The 26981-nt window shown below is 54.6% G+C and overlaps 2 protein-coding genes and 6 non-coding genes across 9 annotated transcripts in view; 6 read left to right on the forward strand and 2 right to left on the reverse strand.

The window, feature by feature from the left end:
- KIF2C (kinesin family member 2C) overlaps positions 1-9014 on the reverse strand; it is a 29399-nt gene extending 20385 nt beyond the window's left edge. For both annotated transcript variants that reach the window (XM_014607416.3, XM_006273906.4), the window contains exons 1-4: positions 8759-9014; positions 8423-8517; positions 1570-1677; positions 1226-1274 (exon numbers count right to left, since the gene is read on the reverse strand). In XM_014607416.3, the coding sequence (XP_014462902.1) occupies positions 1226-1274; positions 1570-1677; positions 8423-8517; positions 8759-8822 (316 nt within the window). In that variant the 5' untranslated portion in view covers positions 8823-9014. The remainder of the gene's footprint in view (positions 1-1225; positions 1275-1569; positions 1678-8422; positions 8518-8758) is intronic.
- Positions 9015-12422: 3408 nt separating this feature from the next.
- LOC132251006 (U5 spliceosomal RNA) lies at positions 12423-12538 on the reverse strand. The gene has a single exon (XR_009462816.1). It is a non-coding gene; the product is annotated as a U5 spliceosomal RNA (small nuclear RNA).
- A 6051-nt stretch (positions 12539-18589) lies between these two features.
- On the forward strand, positions 18590-24958 carry RPS8 (ribosomal protein S8). Its single transcript, XM_006273271.4, has 6 exons — positions 18590-18686; positions 19257-19363; positions 19645-19744; positions 21592-21767; positions 23999-24128; positions 24795-24958. Exons 1-6 carry the CDS (start codon positions 18683-18685, stop codon positions 24902-24904), a joined length of 627 nt encoding a protein of 208 aa, XP_006273333.1. The 5' UTR covers positions 18590-18682; the 3' UTR covers positions 24905-24958.
- On the forward strand, positions 19090-19174 carry LOC132251040 (small nucleolar RNA SNORD55/SNORD39). The gene has a single exon (XR_009462845.1). It is a non-coding gene; the product is annotated as a small nucleolar RNA SNORD55/SNORD39 (small nucleolar RNA).
- LOC132251044 (small nucleolar RNA SNORD46) lies at positions 19452-19557 on the forward strand. Its single transcript, XR_009462849.1, has one exon. It is a non-coding gene; the product is annotated as a small nucleolar RNA SNORD46 (small nucleolar RNA).
- LOC132251041 (small nucleolar RNA SNORD38) lies at positions 22010-22082 on the forward strand. Its single transcript, XR_009462846.1, has one exon. It is a non-coding gene; the product is annotated as a small nucleolar RNA SNORD38 (small nucleolar RNA).
- On the forward strand, positions 24505-24571 carry LOC132251043 (small nucleolar RNA SNORD38). Its single transcript, XR_009462848.1, has one exon. It is a non-coding gene; the product is annotated as a small nucleolar RNA SNORD38 (small nucleolar RNA).
- A 711-nt stretch (positions 24959-25669) lies between the features above and the next one.
- Positions 25670-25799, forward strand: LOC132251062 (small nucleolar RNA SNORA35). The gene has a single exon (XR_009462867.1). It is a non-coding gene; the product is annotated as a small nucleolar RNA SNORA35 (small nucleolar RNA).
- Positions 25800-26981: the final 1182 nt, after the last annotated feature.

Below are 26981 nucleotides of genomic sequence, written 5' to 3' on the forward strand. Positions count from 1 at the left end.
CACCCGTCAGGGACTCACTGCAAAGCCCTTTGTTTCTTCAGCTGGCCGTTCGCTTCCAGGAACAGAGCTGCCCAGACAGTCACTGCTGTGCCCCAAGATACCAACCAGTCCCCAAGTTTGATGGAGCAGTCTGGGCTTAAGGCCATTACAGCTGCTGTGACAGATTCACACTGGTCCTGCCCTGCAAGTCACCTTTCCCCTCCAGCATCACACAGGACCAAGAGGCAGGGTGGCCCGAGAGCCAGTCGCTCACAGCACTGACTCTCTGAAGAGGACAAATGGTGGCCAACAGGAGGTTTGCTGTGAACACGGGAATTTCTTCACCCCATCTCTGTCCCTCTCAGCAGCACCCGCTTCCCCTTTCCCCATCCTTTGTATTCAACAGCCCAGCTCGGGTTAGAGGTGGTCAGGGCTAGGACCAACCTGTAGGTAGCCAACCCCTGCTCAAAGCTGCCACCCTACTGTGCCTTCTGCCAGTGCGTGTGAAGTGGGGGGGAGTAGGTTTAACTGGTGCCCCGCCAGGCCAGGCAACCTTGCAGAGACCGCTCCTCTCCATCTTTCCACACCACTCTCCTCTGCTAAAGTCTGTCCCCAAACCATTTTGGTCTGTGAGCTCAGAGGCTCTGACCTGCGCGACATTCATGCACACGTTGGCTAGTCTAGAAAGCCCAGCAAGAGCCAGGCCTCCACTATTTTCTTAGCAGACTGTTCAACAGATGCACGCCCCTCTTCACTCCCAGTGTTTTCTTGTCGCTTCCATTTTTCTCCCCCATCTTATAGCTCAAAGAAGGTAGCCCTTTCCCTGCTCCAGAGGCTCCATAGCACCCACTTCCCTTGCACTGGAGAATGGATTAGAATTAGCTGCTGTAAGAACTTGCTTGTAACTTGTGAGTGGAACAGATTAAGTGAGAGCTATGGGAAAGGGCAAGTGGCAGCTTACCAGCCCTCTGGTTTGTGAGCTTGCTCACCCACAGAAACACTACAGCAGCCTGCTGGCAAAAGGCCTGCACTGGGGCATGAAGGCATCTGAACCTTCTTAAAGGTAATAAATGTACTCAAAGCCTTGTGACTTCCGAATTGAATCTGTAACATTATGTAGGTATCAACACAAGATCTTGATAATCAGACTGCGGCCATCAGCTTGAGTTGGATCACATTTCTGACACAGGACAAATAGCACCAGTTCCCAGGACTACAGGAAAGGAGCGGAATCGGACGTTCTTACCTTCGCGTGGGGCAGGGATTTTTGACGACGTTGTTCTTCGCTTGAATGTCTGCAATAAGCAATAAACTGCAGTCAGCAAGGGGGATAAGTTCCTAAATCACGTACCACACCTGCGTGTTAAGACAGTGTCACTTACTTAAAAGTGCTCCTTATCTATTTCAAATGGTAGAAAGCTCCGCAAACCCACCCCACTATAAACTCTACCTGTATATCCATAAGGTTAAAGGGTCAAAGTAGACTTTAAGAGGCAAATACTTATTTTGCTAGAGAGGCATTTACATCTCCACCTGCCCCACTTGAATTTCAGCACCGTGATAAAGTCTGCAGCATGTGAGAGCACTGACCTGGACACCTACATTCTCCTGCAGAGGAAAGTTCTCTTTCACCTCAGAGGGACTAGGAATTTCTTCGACGACCTCAGGATTTATTGCTATTACATCATTAATCTCAATCTAGAAAGGCAAAGACAAGGGTCAGAGAGAAAGGAAACAATTTTCCACCAACAAAATGGTAAATATCATAATGCCCCCTTACAAATCCACAGCGCATCCACACCTTGAATGCTGTGCCCAGTTCTGGCTCCCACACCTCAAAAAGGATAAGCCAGAGAAGGTCCAGAGAAGGGCAACAAGGATGTACGGGGGGACTTCCACACAAGGAAAGACTAACGAGACCAGGCCTGTCCAGTTTAGAGAAGAGATGCTCGAGGGGAGACATAGTGAGATTTACAAAATACTAAAAGGCGAAGAGAAAGTGAATAGGGATGTATTATTTACCATCTCTCCCGATACAAGAGCCAGCAGTCGTAACACAAAATGAGCAGGCAGCAAGTTTAGAACTAGCACCAGGAAGTGCTTTTTCACCCACTGTGAAATTAAAGGGTGGGACTCATTGCCATCGATGTTGCCAAAGCTGACATTTTAACCTGATTCAAAAAGGGACTGGATGAATTCTTGGAGACAAGAGGCATTAGTAGCTATGGAGCTCAGGAGTGAGGGGCATGGGCTCTGAATCAGAACTGCCTGAACCCAAAATGCTGGAGGCTGCGAGTGGGAAAGGAACAACGGGAAAAACCCCGCTCAGACCCAGTCACTCTCCCTTCCAGCCTCCGCGCTCCGCCACTGCGTGACACAGGGCGCTGGGCACGACGGCCTCGGGGTCTGACCCAGCACGCGGCACATCTCACGTTCTTAGCTGTGATGGAAGACTTAACAGCCAGATGCCAGGCTTAAACAGATCTGAGCTACCCACCTGCTAGATGGGGAAATTACGGCCTGCTTTGACTAACAACTTAGCATTTCAAATCCCGCTCGAACAGTCTAAAATTTAAAAGAAATGGGGTTTTGTTTTACTGTTTTTTCTACCAGGAGCTGCCAGGCAGGAGCCACCAGCACTTCTGGAGAGATGGGCAGGACAGGCTCAGCACCAGCCGGTTTAATATCTAGGGCAAGGGTGGACAAAATAAGGCTCGTGGGCCATATCCAGCCTGCCAGTCGATCCTATCCGGCCCACCAGCTGCTGCCGGGAGCCTGAGAAGGGAAGGCTGTGCCCCTCGACTGCAGCGCGCCAACTCTTCCACCCCACCCCACCCCACCCCAGCTTCCTGTTGGCTCTGCAGGTGTTGGCATCCCCCCAGCCTAAATAACTGCCCACCCGTGCTCTAGGGGCAGATCTTAGCAAACCCCAGTCACTGCATGATTTTTGCTCCGAGAGAGCGATGCAGGGTTCCAGAAACCCTAAAGCCAGGAAAGAGCTACTTACACTGAGCTAAACAGAGGACCAAGGTTTAATCCAAGAGCATTTTTTAGACTCCCTCCAGCTGGGTGGAAGCAAGCAAGTAAAGCGCTTTCACTTCAGCCCACCTGCTTGACACAGCAGCGACATCACAATCCTGCGCTGACAACATTCTCAGCTTTGGAAAAGCGTGGTGTCACAAGTGTCCTCAGGGCAGGGGGAAGAAGTAGGGAGAGGACCTCAGAGGGTGAAGACTTGGCCATACTGGCTCCTGTTTCTAAATCTCCACCTTTTATCAACAGCATGGTGCCAACTTTGGGAGAGTCCGTATGCACGACGCTTGGATGATAGATTACTGCATCCTCCGCAGAAATTCAGCTACCCTTGACATTAAAAACAGCACCGATGCTGCACAGAAAGTTCCTATTTTATACAGGCTTTTTCAAAGGCATCACTGGATAAAAATAAAGTCCGTACAAAGAGCAAAAAGTCATCATTGAAGCCTGCCGGACAAGCAAAATGGTACATTGTAGCCATGCACAGACAGAAAATTAAAGTACCTGTCAAATTTTATAGATTAGACCTCACACAAAGTTAGTCCACTTGAAAACGAAACGGTGTGACGTGCATTCACGCAGGTGGGTGCACGTCTAGTGCATTTGAGACCTGGCAGCTCTTCCTACAAGCTGCCTGTATGCAACCCATACAGGGTTCAAAACAAGTCCCTTTACTCCCGGAACTAGTCCAACTAAAAATCAGTTATATTTGTGGAGACAAGAGTATTGGTTACTCGGAAGCTTATGACACATCAAGTACTGTATAATTAAGGAATTTCTCTGACTACATCCCTTGTCAAAGATCTACTTCTGAGCACTGCGAAGGGTCACATCACACTCGCGGATGCAAGAAACTGGAGAAGACGATATCAAGGTCGCTCCTTTTCCCCTTGTGAAAGCCTGGCCTCGCAAGCTCACCAGTCTGAGGGTCATGGATTCTTGCCATCCAGCTCATCTTTAGAGAGCAAATAATAGATTGCCAATATCACACGCCCTCAGCAAAATTGGTGGGTCTACACGAGTATGACAGAGGGTCTAATTTGGCTGGCAGAACCTGGATTGACGGGGATCAGGCAGGACATGCCAAGAACCCAATTCCCTCTTTGAGGCTTCACCTGCTCCTTCAGGCCTCCACCTGGCTGGCGTGCTTTGTCTTCTGCCTGTGTGCGCCCAGGCAGCGTCTCAGGTGCCAGGTAATGCCATTGACAGCTGGAATCCAGCCCGAACAAGAGCCAAGCCCCTGTCTGTTGCAGACCTATTTGACTTTCAAGAAACTAGAAATGTCAGCGCATCACTACATTTCAGGGTGGTTTTAATACAGGACACGTCACATCATCAAACACAACAAACTCACCTCACCATCGCACACTAGGGGCTTCTTGGAGGAAACCTGAACAGATCATTAGGATCACAGCAAAGTAGGGCCAGAAGGGACCTCACGAGGCCTGCTCAAGGCAGGATCTTCCCAGGCACGTGTCTGTCCAACCTGCTCTTGAATGTTTCCAAGGATGGAGGTGCCACAACCTCGCTGGGCAGCCTATGCCAGTGCTTGCCAGTGCCCCTGAAAGTCAGAAAGTTCCTCCTCACCTCCAACCTCAATTTCCTCTGCTGCAACTTGAGGCTATTGCTCCTAGTCCGGTCCTTTAGTTGCAGAGAAAAGCCCATTTCCATCCTTGCTGTCACTACCTTTCAGGGATCTGAAGACTTATCAACCCCCCACCCCAGTCTTCTTTTCTCCAGGCTAAATAACGGGACCTCTTTCAGCCTTTCCTCGTCAGTCTTGCCTCCCAGGCCCCTAATCATTAGAGGCACTGAGCAGCCACATGAAGCTGCCAAACTCGTGTAAAACAGGACTTGCCAAGGTCAGCAGTGCCAGCTCACAATGCAAGATGGAAACCCACCATCCTATCAACTCCCCAAGAATTAAGAACACTATAACACTGCTTTAGGGAAGAAGCCATGATGCAGGGGCACCTGTAATTGTACAACACAAGAGCCAGGTGAAAGCAGATACATGTAAATTAATAGTCATTTAGATGTATTCTCTCAACTCCCTATAGTCTTATTACAGAAGGCAATGCTCTTTTCCAGTCCGTGACAAATGTGTAAGTGTCATCTTCCAGGAGCAAACATAGATTCGTCGGTGCTCGGGTCAGAAGGGACCTCAACATATCACAGAATCATAGCATCCCAGAAGTCGGGTCGGAAGGGACCTTGCAGATCTTCAGGTCTGACCCCCTGCCTGGGCAGGAGGGAAACTGGGCTCAAGTGACCCCAGCCAGGTAGGCATCGAGCCGCTTCTTAAAGCCCCCCAGGGTAGGAGCCGGCACCACCTCCCTTGGAAGTTGGTTCCAGATCCTAGCCGCCCTGACTGTGAAGTAGTTCCTACGGATGTCTAATCTAAACCTACTCTCCAACAACTTGTGGCCGTTACTCCTTGTTATCCCGGGGGGCGCTGGGGGAAACAAGGTCTCCCCCAAACCCTTCTGGTCCCCCCAGTGAGTTTATAGACGGCCACAAGATCCCCCCTCAGTCTTCTCTTGTGAAGGCTGAACAGGTTCAGGTCCCGTAGCCTCTCAGTGTAGGGTCTGCCCTGCTGTCCCCGGATCATGCGGGTGGCCTCCTCTGGACCCTCTCAATGTTGTCCACATCCCTTTTGAAGTGGGGTGCCCAGAACTGGACGCAGGACTCCAACTGCGGCCTGACCAGTGTCGCGTAGAGGGGGAGGATCACCTCCTTGGAGCCTGATATCATTGAGCCTGACCCCCTGCCTGGGCAGGAGAGCACGCTGGGGTCAGATGACCCCAGCCGGATACCATCTATCCAGCCTTCTCTTAAAGACCCCAAGGCAGGAAGAGCACCACCTCCCTTGGAAGCCCATTCCAAATTTGGCAACGCTTACCGTAAAGAAGTTTTTCCTGATGTCCAACCTAAATCTGCTATCTGTTAGTTTGCGACCATTGTTCCTTGTTACCCCAAGAGGTGCCCTGATAAACAGAGCATCTCCGATCCCTTGCTGCACCCCACTAATGAATTTGTAGGCGGCCACCAGATCCCCTCTCAACCTTCTCTTGCGGAGGCTGAAGAGGTCCAGGTCCCTCAGTCTCTCTTCGTAGGGCTAGTCCTGTACGCCCCTGACCGTACGAGTGGCCTCCTCTGGACTCTCTCGAGTCTATCCACATCCTTCATAGATTCATAGATGTTAGGGTCGGAAGGGACCTCAATAGATCATCGAGTCCAACCCCCTGCATAAGCAGGGAAGAGTGGTGGGTCTAGATGACCCCAGCTAGATACTCATCTAACCTCCTCTTGAAGACCCCCAGGGTAGGGGAGAGCACCACCTCCCTTGGGAGCCCGTTCCAGACCTTGGCCACTCAAACTGTGAAGAAGTTCTTCCTAATGTCCCGTCTAAATCTGCTCTCTGCTAGCTTGTGGCCATTATTTCTTGTAACCCCCGGGGGCGCCTTGGTGAATAAATACTCACCAATTCCCTTCTGTGCCCCCGTGATGAACTTATAAGCAGCCACAAGGTCGCCTCTCAACCTTCTCTTGCGGAGGCTGAAGAGGTCCAGTTTCTCTAGTCTCTCCTCGTACGGCTTGGTCTGCAGGCCCTTGACCATACAAGTTGCCCTTCTCTGGACCCTCTCCAGGTTATCCACATCCTTCTTGAAGTGTGGCGCCCAGAATTGCACGCAGTACTCCAACTGCGGTCTGACCAACGCCCGATAGAGGGGAAGTATCACCTCCTTGGACCTATTCGTCATGCATCTGCTGATGCACGCTAAAGTGCCGTTGGCTTTTCTGATGGCTTTGTCACACTGCCAGCTCATGTTCATCTTGGAGTCCGCTAGGACTCTGCCCACTGTCCAACCTGTCCAGGTCTGCCTGCAGCTGTTCCCTGCCCTCCGGCGTGTCCACTTCTCCCCATAGCTTTGTGTCATCTGCAAACTTGGACAGAGTACATTTGACTCCCTCGTCCAAGTCGCTGATGAAGACATTAAAGAGTATCGGTCCAAGGACCGAGCCCTGCGGGACCCACTGCCCACACCCTTCCAGGTCGAGACCGACCCATCCACCACGACTCTTTGGGTGCGACCCTCCAGCCAATTCTTGAAGTACAGCACCCAAAACTGGACACGGTACTCCAACTGCAGTCTGACCAATGCCACATAGAGAGGAAGTATCCCCTCCTTGGATCTATTTGTCATGCATCTGCTGATGCACGATAAAGTCCAGTTAGCTTTGCTGATGAACATGTTAGACCCAATGACAACGAGGGCTGGAAGGTTGCTCAGGGGGTCACATCCAGTCCAACCCCCTGCTCCAAGCAGGACCAGCCCCAATTACATCATCCCAGCCAAGGCTTTGTCTAGCTAGGTCTTCAAAACCTCCAAGGATGGAGATGCTACAGCCTCTTTGGGTAACCTGCTCCAGTGCTTCACCACCCTCCTTGTTAAATTTTTTCCCTAATATCCAACCTCAACTTCCCTTGCTGCAACTGGAGCCCATTGCTCCTTGTCCTGTCATCTGCCCCCACTGAGACCAGCCCAGCTCCATCCTCTTTGCAGCCCCCCAGCAGGGAGGTGAAGGCTGCTATTCAATCCCCCTGGGTCTTCTCTTCTCCAGACTAAAGATATGCAGTTCCTTCAGTCTTTCCTCACCAGTCCTGTCCCCTAGTCCCCAAGCTATTTTCAATGCCCTCTACTGGACTCTCTCCAACGTGTCCACATCCTTTCTGTAGTGGGGGGCCCACAGCTGGACACAGGACTCCAGATGTGGCCTCCCCAGTGCTGAATAGAGGGAAAGGATCAGTGCCCTCGATCTGCTGGCACCGCTCCTCCCAATGCACCCAGCATGCCGTTACCCGTCTTGGCACCGCGGGCACGCTGCTGGCTCCTGTTATAGCGTTACCATTTAGGGAGATGAGGCATAAGGCATTTCACAGCCTCCTTGTCCTCCAAAATGAAGACCAGCCTCACAAAAACAAATGGCCCAAAACAAGTACATGGAAATAAGTAAGTTCGGACGACTGAATTCAAACTCATCGTAACTGAAATAACGTTTAAGAGCGACTCCAGAGCAGCATCTCCCAGCAAACAGTGCAGATGGCGGCTGCATCACGTACAAGCACAACGCGTTTGCCTCCAAGGTCAAGGAAATGAGAAGCATTTCAAAAAAAGACCAAGAAAAAGCTGGGGGTCTACACCCGTTACTCAGGTTACGACCAAAGCAAACCAAGTGTTACTTTACTGGCACGTGCGTTCGTTTGCTGCATCACATAACGCATAAAAACACAGCGAACTAGGCAAAAACTACTCAAGGGATGTTTCCTTAGTCCTGCGGTGATTCGTCAAACATCAAGACCAGTAAAATTAGAGGGTCGTTAACACCCGCGGAACGGACCCACCTCCTTTCCTTTCATGGCGCCGCCTTCGGCCCACTCCACCGACACCGACAGCGTCTCGAGGGCCACCGCCTTGATCCTGGCGCTGTGCACCGCCCCTGACCGGACAGGGGGCGCGGTGAGACGGGCCCCGAAACAACCCCCACTTCCCCCCCCCACCCCATCCACACCCCACATCTACCCCCCACCCCATCCAGACCCCACATCCCCCCCACCCATCCACACCCCACATCTACCCCCACCCCACCCATCCACACCCCACATCTACCCCCCACCCCACCCCACCCCACCCATCCACACCCCACATCTACCCCACCCATCCACACCCCGCCCCGGTACCGTTGCTGCGCTGGATCTTGATGAGCAGCCCGGGGCGCAGGCGGCTCCAGACCCGCTGGTCCATGGCGGGCAATGGGGGGGTGTGGTGGTGGTGGGGGAGGGGCACGTGGAGTCGCCTCAGCGGCCCCGGGGAGAAGCCCCGCGCAACCGCCGCCGGTTTAAACCACGCGCCACCCACCGCGGGGCCTGCTGGGAGCCCGGCACTACAGCGACCGGCATGCCTCGCGGCGCCGCCGACGGAAATGGGGCTCCCGCCGGCCTCCCGCCTCTCCCGCCCGGAAATACAGCTCCCGGCATGCCCCGCGCCACACGCAATGAGGCTCCCGGCTGCCCCTGCGCTACCGGAAATAGGGGTCCCGGAAGTCTCGCGCCTCTCCTACTCAGAACTACAGCTGCCGGCATGCCCCGCGCCACCGGAAATGAAGCTCCTGGTTGTCCCTGCGCCACCGGAAATGGGGCTTCCGGCTGCCCTTTCTCACCTGGAACTACATCTCCCGACATGCCGCACGGCAAACCACCCCCCCCCCCCCCGCAGTTCTATGCCTTCCGGCTCCAGAACTGCTCCCGGCATCCCTCGCGCGATCGCAGACTATATCTCCCAGCATGCCCTGCCGGAACTACAACGTATGGAATTGGGACTACATCACCCGGCATGCCTGGCGGCAGCCATCGCCAAATGGCGCCCAGCACACCCCTCCGCCAGCTACCAGTGCAGCCCCCCCACCCGAACTACCACTCCCAGCAGGCCGTGCGCCCCCCAGGGGCCGCTCTCAAGCCCTGCAGGAGCGGGGCGTGATGGGAGTTGTAGTCCGTCGCCTCGAAACTCGACCGGGGGCTGCCCTCAGCGCTGACCCAGCACAGCACACGGCGCCTACCCTAGTACCGTCATCCTTGGTACCGTTACCATTACATCATCTTTGCTACCGTTACATCATTCTTGGCACCATTAAGAGATTCTTGGTACCATTACATCATCCTTGGTACCGTTACAGTTATGTCATCCTCGGTACCATGACATCATCCTTGGTGCTGTTATGTCACTCTTGGTACCATTACATCATTCTGGGTACCATTACGTCATCCTTGATGCCATTACGTCATCCTTGGTGCCATTACATCACTCTTGGTACTGTCCTGTCATTCTCGGTACCGTTCCATCATCCTCAGTACAGAAACGAAAGTGCACTTTTACAGTTGCATCGTTCTTCGTACCCACGCCGCGACCGGGTGCAGCGCAGCCCTGCTCATCTCCGTGTTAGGAAGCCTCTCCAAGGGCATCTAACCCCCACCTATTATTTCCTATTGTAAACAGCAAAGCGTGCTCCAGGATCAGGAACTGGCTGATCAACCACCAGCAAACCCCCAGATCCCACCCGCCAGCTCTCCCCAGTTTCCACTTCACACACACACACACACACGCACCAGCTATTTGCTGTCCCGGAGCAAGGGGACACCCCCACTCTGCCCCTCTCCCCCAGGAGCTGGGATGAAGAGTAAAGAGGCCAGCGGCTGGGCTGCAGCAAGACAGGCCGTCAGTGAGGATGTGAATTGAGGAGTCAGCGGGTGAGACAAGCTGGGAGTGGGGGAGAGGGAATGAATGTAGCTGGTAACTAGTGGAGAGGTGCCTGGGGAGTCAGATCTCAGGCAAGTTATAACGTGCCATAAACCCAATGTCTGTATTTAGTCCACCAGGACTCATAGTAGAGCAGATATCTTTTATTAGACCAACAAGATTTTTTGCAAAAAACTTTAATTGAAATTAAAAAAAAATTTTTTTTTTTGCAAAAATCTTGGTGGTCCAATCAAAGAGATCATCTCTCCTATGAGTCCTGATTGCCTTTTCCTCTAGACCAATGCGACTACAACCTGGATACCTATATTTAGTCCATGATTTTTTTTTTTCATCCAGGAGGTTGATGAAGTGAAGTTCGTAGGCTCATCTGAGAAAAGTGTTTTGTAAACTCCCTTTGAGGATCAGAACTGAGAGACTGGAGGGCGAGTGTATTTCTTGTAAGAAACGTGCCCCCGCTGGTAATTGGGTATTCTTGTCTTTCCAGCATGCATTTATTCTGGAGCACAGTTGCTGTTTGGTCTCTCCTACGTATTTTCTATCAGGGCATTTGGCTCAATGGATGAGACATATAACATTTCTGGAGCTGCTGGTGTAAGACCCAGGACTGGGGGTGGTTCTGTCGTGGGGGGTAGTTATTGTGGAGGTGGTGGAGGTGTCTTGGCAGGTTTACATGTCTTGTCCTGCATGGTCTGGATCCATTCGGTGTGTTTTGGGCCGTAGGAAGTTTGCTTGTGGTGATGAGGTTAGGAAGGTTTGGTGCTTGTTCGATTTAAAACGTCCAGCCCTTCCAGAAAATCCCTAACTACTTCTGTGCAGACCAGAGGCCTGGCAGTGCTGTCCCCAAGATTGCCCCTACCTGCGGTGGGAGCTGTCCTGGTCCCTGTCCAAGAAAACACGGGCAAAGAACTTGTTAAAGATTTCAGCTTTCTCGTCTGGTGTAGCCACAAGATTACCATTTGAGTCTAACCGGGGCCCTACATTACCGGTGCCTGCTTCTTGCTCCCAATGCATTTGAAGAAGGACTTTTTGTTGTCCTTAATCCCGGTCGCTTGGCTGAGTGCCACCGTCGCCTTGGCCTTCCTAATGGCCTCCTACACTCCCGGGCCAAGGAGGACTATTCCTCCCTGGTGATGGCCCCTCTCTTCCAAGGTGTGTGTAGGGTTTGGAGCTTGGGGGTATCCCTACAAACCCTGGCAGGATGCGGGGTGCTGTGGGTCAGGAGCGAGGGGCAACATTAGGGTTGGGGGGCGGGTGCTGTGGGTCAGGAGCGAGGGCAGACACAGACACACGGACACGCACAGAGGCAGACACGCAGGTGGGTCAGACTGGAGTTGTATTGCGTCGGCTGCTGTCTTATTTTAAGCGCAAGAATCACTGGCGCTAGTCTCAGAGCCGTACTCGGGGCGATCGGCCCGGCCTGCATGTCTCTTGTAGTAGTTTACTGTCGTGTAGGCACAATATGAAATGTGTATTTAAGAAAAGCAGGCAAGCAAGACTCTCCACGACCGCTAAACTAGATCATCATTCCTTTCATGTCCTCACCCAGTCGTGGGGATCCCAGGCATCCGAGTCATTTTCCAAAGTTGTTTTATTCAGTTTGGTGCGTGGCAAAACCGAGCAGTTCATTCCAACACCGCGTGCTGTGCTTTATTCATTAATGCGCGGCGTCAACATTTAACGGGTCTATTTAGAAATGCTTTTTGATCATTGCTGTATGCCGTGGGGTGGGGGCTCCAGTGCTGTTTGCCCAGGGCCCCAGTGACTCTTAGCCCGCCTCTGCGTGGCTGCGCCCAGTCCGTAGCCGCCGGCACCTGCGAAACCCAGCTCAGCCCGGCGCTGCAGCCCCGCACAGACGCCCTGGGCAGGACCCAGCCACAGCCCCAGCACGCGGCGTGCCTGGAGACGCGGGACTCTGGATGTTTCTTTGCTGTTTGGGGAAAATAGTCAGTGGTTCCTGCTGTGCGGGGCTGTGGAGCGCTGCAAGGGAGGGGGCGAGGGCTGGGCCGCTCCGGGGCTCCCGCTCGCTACAAAGTAGCCAGCCCTAGGGCTCGTTTCCGAGGCGGATCGCTCTGTCTTTGCACACGCAGGGGCAGCCCCGCCGAAGCGGGGCCTCAAAAAATTGGGTCGAAACTCATAACTGTTCCTCTCCACGGAAATCTTTAGTAAAAGGCGAAAGATTTATGCGATCTGAAGAGAAACCAGAGTATGCTAAAGTAGCCGGAGAGCAGCAGCCGGGCCGAGCCCGATCCCTGCTCTGCTCACAGCGACCCCCGCCGCGGCCGGCCCCCAGCGGGCTGCTCGGCCCCGAGCCCGGCCCCGCAGAGCCCCCCGCCAGCCGCAGCTCGGGGACCATCAAAAGAGCGAAAATCCCCCCCAATTGTCCTTTTTTGGAACCGCGTTGCATCCTGGGCATGCAAATGATGCGTCTCGAGGCTCCGCCCATGAAGTGCCCTGCCCAACAAGGCGTGCGGCTGCTCAGGGGTGCGCGGCGCTCTCCGCGTCCCAGCAGCCATGCGGCTGCCCCGACACTGCCCGTCGCAGCCCTGGCATCTCCAGACAGAAACAAGGCGTTTTTTGCAAAGACCCGAACATGTTCTTAAAGCCTCACTTCACGGTCCGTGCGTTGGCCTAGGCTCGCTCCCCGGTGCAGACAGACGTGACGCCCAGCACAAATGGAACAAACCACCAACACAAGGCGCAGCTGGTTGAGGACGGAGCCCAACGGGTCGCGGATGCCGGGAGCCCAATCTTTCTTTATTAAGAGGTCCCCGAGGTTTTACAGTAGCCTCAGCCCGAGCGGGCGTGGGGCGAGCTCTCAGTTCTCGTGTCCGCGCCCACTGGCCCTCCTCGGGCACCCATCCTTCGGGTAGACGGCGGGGCCACCGGTGCCAGGGGGCACTCGGCTCCGGAGCTGCCAGCCCGTCCCCTCCTGGAAGAGCCGGCCATGAAGCAGCTACTTTGCTTGCCCGCTCCCCAGGCCTCTCTGTGCACGCGCGCCAGCTGTCCTCGTACCGGGGTGGGCACAGATGGGAATCATCCTCAGCGAAGGCCACGCGTGACCTGGGGGTGAATAGCAGCTGCAGCCCCAGGGCTGGCGTTTAGCTGACAATCTCCGGCTGGCCCTCGCTCGGGGTGATCTGAGCAACCCTTTACATCCTGCCTCGATTGGTCTAAAAGGGCAAACTCCCCCTGGGTGTCCTCTGTTTTCCTTTTCCTTTCTTTTGTCTCCTGCGTGGCTGCAACCAGCTCTTTCTGCTCTCTTCCCTCCTTCCCTTCTCCTGCTGACAACGAAGCAAGCTTAAATTTTGGGTGCATTGGTCGTCCAGTTGTCGACCTCCTTTACCCAGGCTGCAGATTTTGATTCCTCCTTCTCTGTTAAGGCGGCAGACCTAACTTTTTCCTCCTCTATTATAGCAGCAGACCTAACGCTTTCTTCCTCTACAATCCCTTGTAACTCTTGCATCTCCTTCGGTAAGGCTTGGCTCGCCTGCAATAGACCCTGCACGAGTGCTGTAGCAGAAAGCCCCTTTTCCTCTTGCCTGCAGTTGCTCTCCCCTCTTTGGATATGTTTTTCCTCTTCTACCTTTTCTTCCTTCCTCTCTCTTTCACTTTAAGATAAGGAATTGTGTTTTGAAATGTGTAGGTGTGCATTTTGTATCTCCCCTTGTATTTTGGTATTTTTATCTATTTGTGTGCCATAGCATTACTTTTGTAGCTTATATTTTATACTCCTCACCTCTCAACTTTCAACTAAATGTGTTTAGTTTCAGAACTAAGTTATACATTGTAACAACGTTAACGAGGGCAGGAATCAAACTGCCCTTCCCTGTATCAGGCTGGCCCCTGAAAGAGCGAGTGAATCAGTGATTGAATGTGTAACACTGGAGCAGCAGGCAGCTATTAACACCTAAGGAAACTGCAGGTCAACCAACAGAAGAACTCAATAGAAGACAATGTAATAACCGGGAAATCTCTAAACGTCACTGATCAAGGGCTAGAAGCCCTGGCCTGAGTTAATCAACGCCAGAGACCAACTTTTGGGCTGAATATCTCCAGATCGACCACTCCCAGAGCCCTATTTAAAATTAATCAATGGACTCCCAAACCTGCACGTGCATGCGGACGACCCCTGGGGCTGACAGATGCCATCCAGTAGCGACCGAGGGGGGGGAAGTCCCACGAGGGTCAGTGACCCCTGGATTGGGCAAACCTGAAAACTGGGGAGTCACCAAAGTCTGCCAAGGACAGATAAAAAGCAGTGAAAAGTGACCCTCAGCGGCACCCTCTTGATCTCCAACTTGACCAGCACCTGCCCTGTCCAGCGAGAAGGACCAGCCGGCGACCCCCTTCTGGAAGATAACACCACGCTGAAAGAAGCCTCAATGACAGACTCCAGCACCTGTGGGATAGGTATACCTGACTCTTGTAGCTCGCTACTGTGTGTGCGTGTGTGTGTGTGTGGGAGGACCAGCCCCAAGGTTTACGATTTAACTCATTACAGTGTTTCAATCTGCCTAATAAACCAGAATTTTAAGGATCCCGAGTTGGACATTTGTAGCCAAGTGCCACCTTTTTCTCTTTCTCAGACAGTTTTGGTTTAACTGCCGTGGCTAACAACTCCCAAGCCTTGCAAAAGCTTAACCATGCAACAGGGCCAGCAAATATCAATGTTTGCAAGGAGTCCTTCTTACCAATTTTCAGCTCCTTCACAAATGCTCCAATGCTGCAGGGATCTCATGTGTGGGAGCAGTGACAGAATCAGGCAGGATGCCTCCTTTTATCAACCCGCCCAGAGCTGATCTGATCGAGAATTCGCTCTCTCTAGCACCCTAGCGCGGAGAACTAAGAGGGAAATCGGGGTCCTAGGTTGCTACCCTTGTCCCCCGGCCCCTAGAGATGACCTTTGCCCATCGGTTGTAGCTCCCAACTCGATGCCGTCACTCCGTGCCTGGCTCGCCCGTTGTTGCTACTAGGATTCTTTTTGTGTTGCTTAGCTCTGGGAAGGCCTGGACTATGCTAAAAGCCTGAGCATACCTCAGTTTGCCTGCTACACTGGGCACTGCTGGTGTGCTTGTGCTTGCCCCTCCGCTCCGGGGTGGGTGACACCTGCGACACCCATGACAACAAAGAATGAAGTTGTATTTGTCACGTGACAGAGCTCCAGAGCCCACTGGGCCTGCAGCTCTCACTGCTGATCAGCGTGTTTCTGGCACGAACCCCTGAGACACAGCTAAGACTTCAAAGTGCATCTTCCTAGTCATGGAGTGGCAGAGCCCAGAGCCATTTCCCTCAAGAAACGTAGCAAAAGCCCCAAACTTGAACAGAAACTCTACAGGCTGCCTGCTCCATCCTGTGTGCGATTCCCTGTGACTGCACAGAGCAGCCGGGCTGGCAGGTCCGCAGCAGGTCACATTTAGTTGGACTCCAGGCAGGGCCAACCCTGTCCACACCATCCTAGGCAAAGGTTTATCTCTAATCCATGCTTTAACGTTTTGGAATTTAACCCTTGCACCCAACCACCTACTACAATGGCTGAAACATCGAACACGCTGCAAACTGTCCCAGATACAGCAGGGCCAAGGGTGCTGCCAAAGTCCTGACACGGCAAGGACAGAACAGAACTAGCATTCCCGGGGTCAGAACGCCGGTCTGTCCTGCCCAGTCTCCTGCTTGACAGTAACCGAAAGCGGAGTCTGGAAGGGAGAGTGACCGGGTCTGCCACTCTTTTTTTTTTTGGATTTTATTTTGGATTTTAAACTTCATTGCAGAACAACAAGAAAGATGTTTTCACCTCCCTCCTGCCATCTGACACCTCCAGGGAAGCAATTCTACCCGATCTACACATCAAAGAGCTACTCAACACAGCTCACAAAGACACTTCCATGGACTCAGAGGGACAGCCTTCCATCTTCAGCTTCCTCTGTGCAAAAGTGAAGTTTACTTCTTACTTGTAGGGACTTTTTACCATTTGGTACCATCAATACTTTTGCCAGAGGCTGGCAAAGGGACTTTGATCCCGAAAGCTTGCAGAAAAGGACATTTTTCTTGCAACTCCTCTGTTGGTCTAATAAAAGGTATCATTTTGGAACCAAGAGTTCTAGTTTTTTGTATGGGTCTGCCCAGGGGTTTTCCCCTGTTCCTCTCCCCCCTGCAGCCTCCAGCATTGAAGGTCCAGGAAATTCTGATTCAGCGCCGTGTCCCTCTCTCCCCTGCTACTGATGCCCCTTTCCTCCAAGAACATGTCCAGTCCTTCGTGAACCTGGATACGTTCTCAGCTTCCACCATGTCTCGTGGCAACAAGCTTCACGCTTTAATCACCCGCTGCGTGAAAAAGAACTTCCTGCTGTTAGTTTTAAACCTCCTACCTACTCGTTTCATGGTGCGACCCTTATTGTATTGTGAGAGAAAGTAAATCATACATCCCTATCTACTTCCTCTTGGTATTTTTTTTAACCGGTGTTAACACCTCCCCTCTCAAGTGTCTCTTTTATTCATAGATTCATAGATGTTAGGGTCGGAAGGGACCTCAATAGATCATCGAGTCCGACCCCCTGCATAGGCAGGAAAGAGTGCTGGGTCTAGATGACCCCAGCTAGATACTCATCTAACCTCCTCTTGAAGACCCCCAGGGTAGGGGAGAGCACCACCTCCCTTGGGAGCCTGTTCCAGACCTTGGCCACTCGAACTGGGAAGAAGTTCTTCCTAATGTCCAGTCTAAATCTGCTCTCTGCTAGCTTGTGGCCATTGTTTCTTGTAACCCCCGGGGGCGCCTGGGTGAATAAATCCTCACCAATTCCCTTCTGTGCCCCCGTGATGAACTTAAAGGCAGCCATAAGGCCTGTTCAGTTTATAAACTGAACAGGCCTCTCCTCATAGGCAAGCCTCTTCGTACCACTGATCATCACCCCTGTCGCCCTTCTCTGATCCTTCTCTACTGCTTCCTTCTCCTTTCGGAGGTGCAGGGACCAGGACTGGGCACAGGAGTCAAGGTGTAGATGCACCATGGATTTATATAGGGGCTCTCGCTGCTGTTTGGGTAGCTCAGAAGCAGGGCACGCCTCGTAAGCTCCATTCGCAAAATGAAAAGAGCTTTTAGCCTTATTTGTCGCAGTGACAAGTCCTAAGCGATCCTAACCTGGGATCACAGGGAGTCTGACTATGGTGGTGCAGCAGTGAGGTAGCCGTGATGGTCCAGATGAGAGGTGAGGATTTCTTCCAGGGATATCCTTTCAGGGACCAGCTATGTACCTGGCTGGGGAAATACCGTGATCACTAAGGCAGTTTTCCTAGGTACAGGGGATACCTGCTTTTCCGTCATGGGGTGGAGGTAATGTATAGTTAACCTCCGCTTTCATTTCCAGTGGGAAGACCTTGGCTTTATGCCCACTTTACGGAAATGGAAGACTCCTCCCTAGCTTGCTCCTGCGACCGTACGGCCGAGGGCAAGCGAAACCCGGGAGCATCCAAACCCCAAACCGAACCCTAAACACAGGATGCCTGCTGAAGGATTTGGAAACATCTGAAGCCCCCGGTGAGGGTGCCGGTAGTACGGCCACACGTGGTTCTTGAACGACTCACGTATCACGGATTTGGAATTGATTTGTCTGATTAGGTTTGGAACACGGAAAATATTCCTTAAAAAAAAAAAATGTAGTTGAGATAAAGTTCAACCAACTTTTGAATGCAGGACAGTCATTCAGGCGCTCTGCGGATTTTGCCCATAGCCCTTGGTAGGAATTACTGGTATGTGAAAAGCATCGCTGGGCTGTGCCCGTGCTCCTGCTGGCACCAAACCCAGAGGACTTAAGAGGGTCTTGCCCTTCCACTCCAGGTCGGAGCAATGCCAGATTTGGGGCCTCGAAGGAATTTCCCCCATCAGAGCGGTATGGGCTGGGGGAGATCCCCCTTCCTCTGCAGCGCCCAGGACCCCTCTTTGCAGCAGCAGGGCGCTGGCGGCCACGGCCCGCCTGCATCCCGGGGCTGTCCCGCGGCTCTGAGGTCTGGGCGGTTTGGACAGAGCTGATTTTTTGTTTTTTTTTTAATTAATGAACATATACACTTAACACCTCACCGAGATCCGCCACAACAACCGAGACCATTGCTTTCCTCTGTCCTTGTAAGCGCAGGGACAGGGCACGTGCACGCACCCACGTGCTTCCCTTAGCGCGCCGCAGGGCCCAGTCGCCCTGTGATGATGTACCACTCCCCCGGGCGCAGCCATGTGACGCACCCTCCCCCAAGTCCGAGTCGCCGCGTGATGACGCCCGCAAAGGGCGCCTCTCGCGAGACTTCCGCCCCACAAACCGCCCCGTGAGCCTTTGCGACCTCCTCTTTGCAGCGGGCGCCGCAGGATGGGTGAGTGCGGCCGCGCTCCGCCATCCGCCGCCATCCGCCCGCGGGGCCGGGGCTCGGGGTGCTGGCTATGGCCGGGCGGCAACGCGGGGCTGGGGGGCACCCGCGGGGGCCGCCATTGCGTGGGGCCGCGCTGGATGGGGGCGGGGTGGAGCGCGGGCCGCCCTGCCCCTCCCCCCCTAGGGAGACCCGTGACCCCTGACCTTTCCCCCTATGCGCAGGGCACCTTGCACCCCCCCCTCCCTTCCCCAGACTGTGTGGGGGAGGGGGGGTATGACCCCTGACCTTGCTCCTCTGTGTGCAGAGCACCCTGCACCCCCCCGGGCCGTGGACCCCCAGCCCTTCCCCAAACTGGGGAGTAGGGGGGACATGACCCCCCCTGGCCCTTCAGGGTCCGGCCAGGCTCCGAGTCTCCATGATGAAGCTTCTCTCAGTGCTGCATGAGACCGAGCGCACCATGCGGAGACCAACCTTGGAGAGCTGAGAGCTCGGAGCCTTCCCCCCCCCCCCCCCGACCCCCAACCTGCCCCCCCCACCTCACCGCTGATGCCCCCCCTCGCTCCTTCCCCGCAGGTATCTCCAGGGACAACTGGCACAAGCGCCGCAAGACCGGCGGGAAGAGGAAGCCCTACCACAAGAAGAGGAAGTATGAGCTGGGGCGACCGCCGGCCAACACCAAGGTGGGGCTCAGGCCGCGGGTGTCCGTGTCCCCCCTGGCTTCTCTTGAGCCCGCGGGGCACCGGCATCCTGCCAGAGAGGGGTAGAGGCAAGTGGAGTGATGAGAGCTCGGCCTTAGGCTGGCGCTCGGGACCGTTCTGGTCCCTCGCGCGGCGCCAGCCGATGCTAGGGGTTGTCATAGTTACACTGACCACGCTGCCGGGCGCCTGGAGCCGGCCGCCTGGGTCCCGTCCCGTCTCGTCCCGTCCGGCCTCTCAAGCACACGCCGTTTCTCTCCCCGCAGATCGGCCCGCGCCGAATTCACACCGTGAGGGTTCGTGGCGGGAACAAGAAGTACCGCGCTCTGCGGCTGGATGTCGGCAACTTCTCCTGGGGATCTGAATGTGAGTGCCGGCCGGCCGAGGCACTCACGGGGCGCACGGGGCGGTTTTGAAGCAGCCAGGCTTTCCTCTACTGTTCTGGGCTCTGAGTGTGGCGTGGGGTAGGGGTCTGCCAGGGGGGCTCTGTGGCACGTGAAGAATGATGAGAGCTTTGACCTTAAGTGGGCTTTGGAGGAGGCTCCGATGCCTCCGGGAAGCTTGCGATGACGGGAGTGTCATAGTTACACTGAGCACGTTGCTCACAGAAGCCCCGGGAGGGGGGCAGAGAGGAGCCCGTTAGCATGGAGGGCTTCCCTTCGGACCAGATACATTTATAGGAGCATCAGCAGGGCCACGCTGGGTCAGACCAGCGGCCAGCCGGCCCAGTTTTCTGCTTCGGACGGTGGCAGAAGTAGGTGGTTTAGAGAGGGAGAGAGCATTGAACTGGGTATCTCTAGAGCAGTCTGTCATCGTTCAGGATCCTCCACGTCATCCAGTGCCATTGGTTTAGAGATGCCAGAGGATACATCTCCAACTCCTTAACCCCCACCCCAGAGTATATGCAGGCCTGAAAGCAGGGCAGAGCAGCTCAGGAGAGAGCAGGAAGGGGGCAAGGGATCTTGGTGAGAAGCGACTTGCCTGGGGTGGGATCTGGAGAAGGGTGGTGGGCAGGGAGGGGTGTGTGAAGGGGGTGGGCTGGCAGAGCTCATTCATAGTCTCATAGTTGAGGGCTGGAAGGGACCTTGCAGATCACCGATTTGTCTGCAGTCATCAGTGTTGGTGTCCGACTGTCCTTGTACGGGTCTGGGGATCCTTGGGCCTGGCTGAGGCCTCTGGAGAAACGGAGAGAGCTCAGCGCAGGCTGGCAGTAACTGACAGAAGGCTGGTTGGTGTCTCCGGGGGTGTCTGTGCAGCGACACCCACCACCCTTCCTGTCTTCCCTGCTGAGCACAGGCTGCAGGGTGGGTGAGACATGCAGAGGGGAAGGAGCGTGCTCACCGCTGCCCGTGAGGGATAAACGGGGCTTAGTTCCCAGGGCTGGCCAGGCGCTCTTCTGCTAACTCAGATTGTTGAGGCTGGAGGTTTTGCCCCGTTGCTGAGCAGCCCATGCTTTCTAGAAGCTCGTGGAGGATGGGAAGCCAGACCTGGCCCCATCCCATGGCTACCTAGGCCTGGGTTATTCATGTAGGAAGAACAGCTGTAGCTGCTTAGCCTGCCCTGTTTTCTGTAGGGAGATTGAGTTCCTCGTGGTAGGAAGCAGTTGCAAGACTGGGCCCTCCCTTTCTAAACCTGCCCTTACCTTTCTTTGCTGAATTGTAGAAAGGCAGGTCCTTAGGGAGGTTGCAGCTAGTCTAGCCCCCAGCTCAAGGCAGGACCAGCCCAGTTTAAACCCACCCCGGACAAGGGTTTGAAAAGACTTCCATGTCAGAATTGCCGTACATGAGACTGGATGATTGAGGCTGCTACTTGGTCTCTTCTAGGATTTAGCCTGCTCTTTTTATAAAGCACAAACTCTTGAGTTCATAGACCCACAGAAAAAGAGGGTTGAAGGGAGCTCAGGAGGTCACATCTGGTCCAACCCCTGCTCCAAGCAGGACCAGCCCCGACTACATCATCCCAGATGAGGCTTTGTCTACCCGGGCCTTAAAAACCTCCAAGGATGGGAGGTTCCACCACCTCTCTGGGTAACCTGCTCCAGTGCTTCATTACCCTTCTCATTAGAAACCACCCCAGGGTGACCAAGTATAAACTGCCGAGCTGTAGGGCCGATGGAGGTTGAGCATGGGGGGTGGTAGGCAGCCTGCTGGGTGCTAATGGGGCTTTGCTGTCCTTATTTGCTCCCGATTCTAATGAGCTCCCTCCTTTGAAAGGCTGCACCCGCAAGACCAGAATCATCGACGTGGTCTACAACGCCTCCAACAACGAGCTGGTCCGGACCAAAACCTTGGTGAAGAACTGCATCGTTCTCATCGACAGCACCCCGTACCGGCAGTGGTATGAAGCTCACTACGCCTTGCCCCTGGGTCGCAAGAAGGGCGCCAAGCTGGTATGTATTGGGCTGGGGGCTTCGTGCCCGGGGCTGGCTGACTTGGGGCCCCTTGTTGGGAGCTAGCACAGGGTTCCCGCCTTGCCAGCTGCTGCGTGAAAAACCTTTAGTCAGATGTGCCCTTGGTTGGTTGTCCTCAGCGGTTTGAGAGGGGCCTGCCAAAGCCATGCTTTTTCATGAAGCCCAGTATGTGTCCCTGCTAGGCTGGACTTTGTGAGGGGCCTGCCTCTTTGCTCTCAGGTCTTCTGATGATGATACTTTTGTCCAGTTCTGCTGCTGAAGGGACAGCGATGACAACTTACAAAGCTGAAGAAGACCTGGCAGACAGTGGGGCAGGTCCTCGCACCTGGGAGCAGCAGGTGCCACGAGCACATTCCCTTAGATTCAGAGATGTTAGGGTCGGAAGGGACGTCAATAGATCATCGAGTCCGACCCCCTGCATAGGCAGGAAAGAGTGCTGGGTCTAGATGACCCCAGCTAGATGCTCATCTAACCTCCTCTTGAAGACCCCCAGGGTAGGGGAGAGCACCACCTCCCTTGGGAGCCCGTTCCAGACCTTGGCCACTTGAACTGTGAAGAAGTTCTTCCTAATGTCCAGTCTAAATCTGCTCTCTGCTAGCTTGTGGCCATTGTTTCTTGTAACCCCCGGGGGCGCCTGGGTGAGTAAAACCTCACCAATTCCCTTCTGTGCCCCCGTGATGAACTTATAGGCAGCCACAAGGTCGCCTCTCAACCTTCTCTTGCGGAGGCTGAAAAGATCCAGTTTCTCTAGTCTGTCCTCGTAGGGCTTGGTCTGCAGGCCCTTGACCATACGAGTGGCCCTTCTCTGGACCCTCTCCAGGTTATCCGCATCCCTCTTGAAGTGTGGCGCCCAGAATTGCACGCAGTACTCCAACTGCGGTCTGACCAGCGCCCGATAGAGGGGAAGTATCACCTCCTTGGACCTATTTGTCATGCATCTGCTGATGCACGATAAAGTGGCATTGGCTTTTCTGATGGCTTCGTCACACTGCCGGCTCATGTTCATCTTGGAGTCCACTAGGACTCCAAGGTCCCTTTCCACCTCTGTGCCACCCAGCAGGTCATTCCCTAGGCTGTAGGTGTGCTGGACATTTTTCCTCCCTAGGTGCAGCACTTTGCATTTCTCCTTGTTGAACTGCAGCAAGGGGTGAAACCCCTTGGGTGGTTGCTTCAGTGTTTAGGCACTTGGTTCTGGCCCTTTGAAGGTATTTGGGTGCTCAGCTTGCCTGGGATTCGCTGGTTGCTTGGTGTCGAGATACCTTTGAGAATTGAAGCCCTGGGTCCTACATGTAGGCTTTGTCTCTGTTGATTGCCAGATAGATCCAGAGTACGTGGGGAACCACGGGTCTGCTTGTTTATGGGGCAAGGGGTAACTCGTTTTCCATTAGGGCATATCCTCTGGGACCTATTACATCTTATTGAATAACTGGACCAGCCAGAAGAAGGGGGGTGGCTTGAGGATTTCTTTCACTGGACCAGCTGTCTAGTTCGGAGAGATGTCAGGCAAGCTTTCAGGCACATGGTACTTTTCATACCCAGAAGCTTGTCTGACATCTCTCTCGCTTCTGCAGTTGGCCAAATAAAAGTTAGAAAAATGGCTTTTTGGCTTGCCTGTCAGCTGCCTTGTCAGAGCAACAGTGCTCCAACCCTGCTTTAGCAGAGCCCTGTGGTTGGTTCCATGCATCTAGCCTGTGACAAGGCAGCACTGGATGGAAAACAGGCCTTTCCACACCGTACTTGTATGGCCACGAACACCTCTGCAGCTTGTATTCTCCCAGGTTCGCCAGCTGGCACTAGCAGTGCACCATGAGTTGCTGATGAAATGTTGTATCCTTGCACTTTCTAGCATGCATGTGTCTGACCGTTGCATGCTGCTGCCAGCGAAGCAGAGACTTGGACGCCTAGAGAAGTGGGGCTGGAAGGGATCTGCAGAGGTCATATGCCCTGCCTGGGGCAGGATCAGCCCTATCCAAACCATCCCAGACAAATCTAGCTAGGATCCTCCAGGTTTTAAGTCCCAGCAGGAGGGCACAGCCCAGGCATTAGACCAGGGATTCTTAACCAGAGTGCCGTGGCGCCCATGGGTACCACCAGATCCTTTGAAAAGCTGCTGTGAGATGACAAGGGAGGTGTGAGCAGAGAAGCACTGGAAGGAGGACAGCTGGGCCTTAGCATAGCCCATCCTCAGTCCTTTGATGGCCTCGTTGCAGACACCCGAGGAGGAGGAGATCTTGAACAAGAAGCGCTCCAAGAAGATCCAGAAGAAATATGATGAACGGAAAAAGAACGCCAAGATCAGCACCCTCCTCGAGGAGCAGTTTCAGCAGGGCAAGCTGCTCGGTGAGTGCCCAGGGGGAAGAAGGGAGTCAAAGTTGGACCTTGTCCGTGTTGCTCTTTTGTGAGTTTTGTCTGACTCAGCTGGAGTGGGGGACTTGGGTAGTTGTGGGGATGGGGGTCAGGGCTGCACCTGTGGAGGAGTCCATGTTTAGTGGGTGTTGCCAACAGCTTCCCAGGCCTGGGCTTTGCAAGCTGTCAGGGCCCTGGAGGGAGGGGAGAGACCTCCCGTGGAGACCTGACCGTGCCAGCCTGGGCTGAGTCCTTACAGGCCAGTGGGAGCTGAGCGGGCAGCAGACACTCCACCTCCGGGGTTTGCCAGGGCTGCAGGAGTCTCTTCCACTCACCGGCTGCCTCTGCATGGGGGCTTGGTGCTGAGGTCTTCCAGTGACGAGAGCTTTATCCAGTTCTGCTGCTGAGCTCGAGCGATGACATTGACAATCTGAGGATGACCTCACCGGGGAATCTCCCCATGCCGTGTTCCCACCAGGGCACCTGTTGGCAGTCGCACGTGATCCTAGAGTGCTGCTTGTTGAAGCTTTCAGTTTCAGTGCCCGTTGCTGCTCCGTGCATCAGGCAGCTGGCGCCCGGGCGAGGGGAAGCCCCTCCTGGCTGGATGTATGCTGCGATAGTGTCTGCTTCCCCCGCCTAATGCCTGCCTTCTCGTTGCAGCCTGCATCGCCTCCAGACCGGGACAGTGTGGCCGGGCGGATGGCTATATTCTGGAAGGCAAGGAGCTGGAGTTCTACCTGAGGAAGATCAAGGCCAGGAAAGGCAAATAGATGTCAAATACTGACTGGAGAGAGAGAATAAAAGCACCCCGAGTCCTCTTGTAAGCGGCCCTGTGCTTTGTTGGGACGTGGTACAAGTCCCTGTCTCCCATCAGCCCTTTGCGGGAAAGGGCAGGGCTCAGGGAAATGCTGAACTGTTGGTGTTTTTTAGATGTGTCCCCTCCCTCCCAGGTCTTCCAGCTGCTGTCAGTGCAGTTCTTTCGCAGCCTCGGTACACACTGACAGTGTGGCCACGCACGCAGTAGGTGGCACTGGTGGGGTGGGCACAGCTAGCCCAGAACAGACCCCTGGCGTGTCTGGCTTGGTGCTCTCCTGTGGCAGCCAGCACTGGGGACCAGAGCTCCTAGCCCAGGACTGGTCTGGGCCAGGGAAGACTGGAGGACATGGGGTTGGACTGGGCATCTTGAACGTGCACAAGGAGCTGTGGGCAAGCCAAGGAAAGCAAACCCATGCACTAAACAGGTTCAGCCCTGCAGCAGGGGAGCGGACGGCCTGGCCGGCTCCTTCCACGGGGCTAGGCAGCCTTTACTGCCACACATGGTAAGGAGATGAGTCGCATGCTGCTTTGCCTGTGGCTCTAAGCTGCCTTGGTGCCCTGTGTCTGCGAGTCCTGTGGCTTGCTGCTGCCCTCCTCTGTCCAAGACGCGCACACCTAATAATAATTTGCAGCAGCGTCAGCGTTGACGTGGTTGGGTTAGCTGGTTCCTGCTTGCTTTGCAAGAGCCCTGGGTGTGGGGGGAGCCCTGGCCCTGCTGCCTGCACTGTCAAGTGACTGGTTGGTCTCTCCTTGGCCTCCCAAGTCTCATTCCAGTGCGAGATGAACTCCCTCCTAGCAGAAGGGCTGGGCCTCTGGTGGCTCTGTCCCTTTCGAAGGGAGGGTACAAACCTCCATCTCCCAGCACTTCCCCAGGCTGCAAGAATGGTGGAAGAATCCCTGTGTGGCTGTTAACAGGGAGAGGAGCTCCAGCTGGGTGCGGGGGTGCTTATACACAGTCTCAGGAAGTATTTGTCTGTACCTGCATGAAGCTGCTCCCTTTCAGATAGCTCCCCTGCGGGTCCTGCAGCCACCCATGCTGTGTGCCCAGCTCGGCTACCCGCCTGCACATGCCTGGGAGAAACTGGTGCCAGTGCTTTTTGCTTTTTAGCTGAAACACTGCCACCTTTGCCCTGCGGTGGCTGTGCCTCGAGGGCCCTGTGCTCTTCCGCTGCTGAGAGCCGTCTGTGCCCAACTGGTGCTAAGTGCGGTTAGGAAAGTCCCGGTTCCTCTGCATGCAGCCTGGGGCCGGAGGGAGCAGACTGCCTAGTCATGATGCCAGTGGCTGGGCTTTGAAGGGAAAACAGCATAGCCCTTGCCAGGCCTTTCCACACACCTCTGGCTGCAGGAGAGTGGTGCAACTGTAGCACCAAGCACTGCTCTATGCATGAAGGGTGTTCTCCTAACCCTCCTCCCCCTCCAGACCGCAGCCCCAGCAGGGTCGAGCCCCAGAACAGCATTTTAAAGGGCTGGTTGAGACGCCACGCTGCAGCCTTTCCCCCCCCCCATCCTCTGAGATGGGGGTAGCAGGGTGGGACTGCTGAGTGAGTTCATGAGATGGAGCCCTGCGGTTCTGAAACCTTCATACCTGTCATGAAGCCAGTTAGAGCTGGGGTGCTTTGCCCCCAGCCTGCAGACCTGTGCCATCCAGCCCACCCGGCTCCCCACAGCTCTGGAAACTTGGCAGTGCGGGCAGCACTAATTGCTGCTCCCCTGCTGCCAGGTTTCAGGGCCTGGATGCTAGACAGGGCACCGTGCGGCCAAGCCAGGCACACAGTGAAGATGGTACACGGCATGATTTCTTTCCCACCTGTCCCCAATGGCATGGAGAAGATGAGCCCTGCTGACTTACAGACTTCATTTTTCCTTGAATAAATGCAGGTGTGTGCCCACCTTGAACCAGCGCCAGGTATACATGTGTGTGCGTGCATGCATGCATGTGCATGCTCTGGACACTTGTCCAGCCCAGTGGAGAAGAGAAAGAGCGAAGTGCATGATCTCAATGCTCTGTTACCAGGACCAGGGCAGGGGTGT

The sequence above is a fragment of the Alligator mississippiensis genome, chromosome 5 (assembly GCF_030867095.1).
Source record: "Alligator mississippiensis isolate rAllMis1 chromosome 5, rAllMis1, whole genome shotgun sequence".
Taxonomy (NCBI): Eukaryota; Metazoa; Chordata; order Crocodylia; family Alligatoridae; genus Alligator; species Alligator mississippiensis.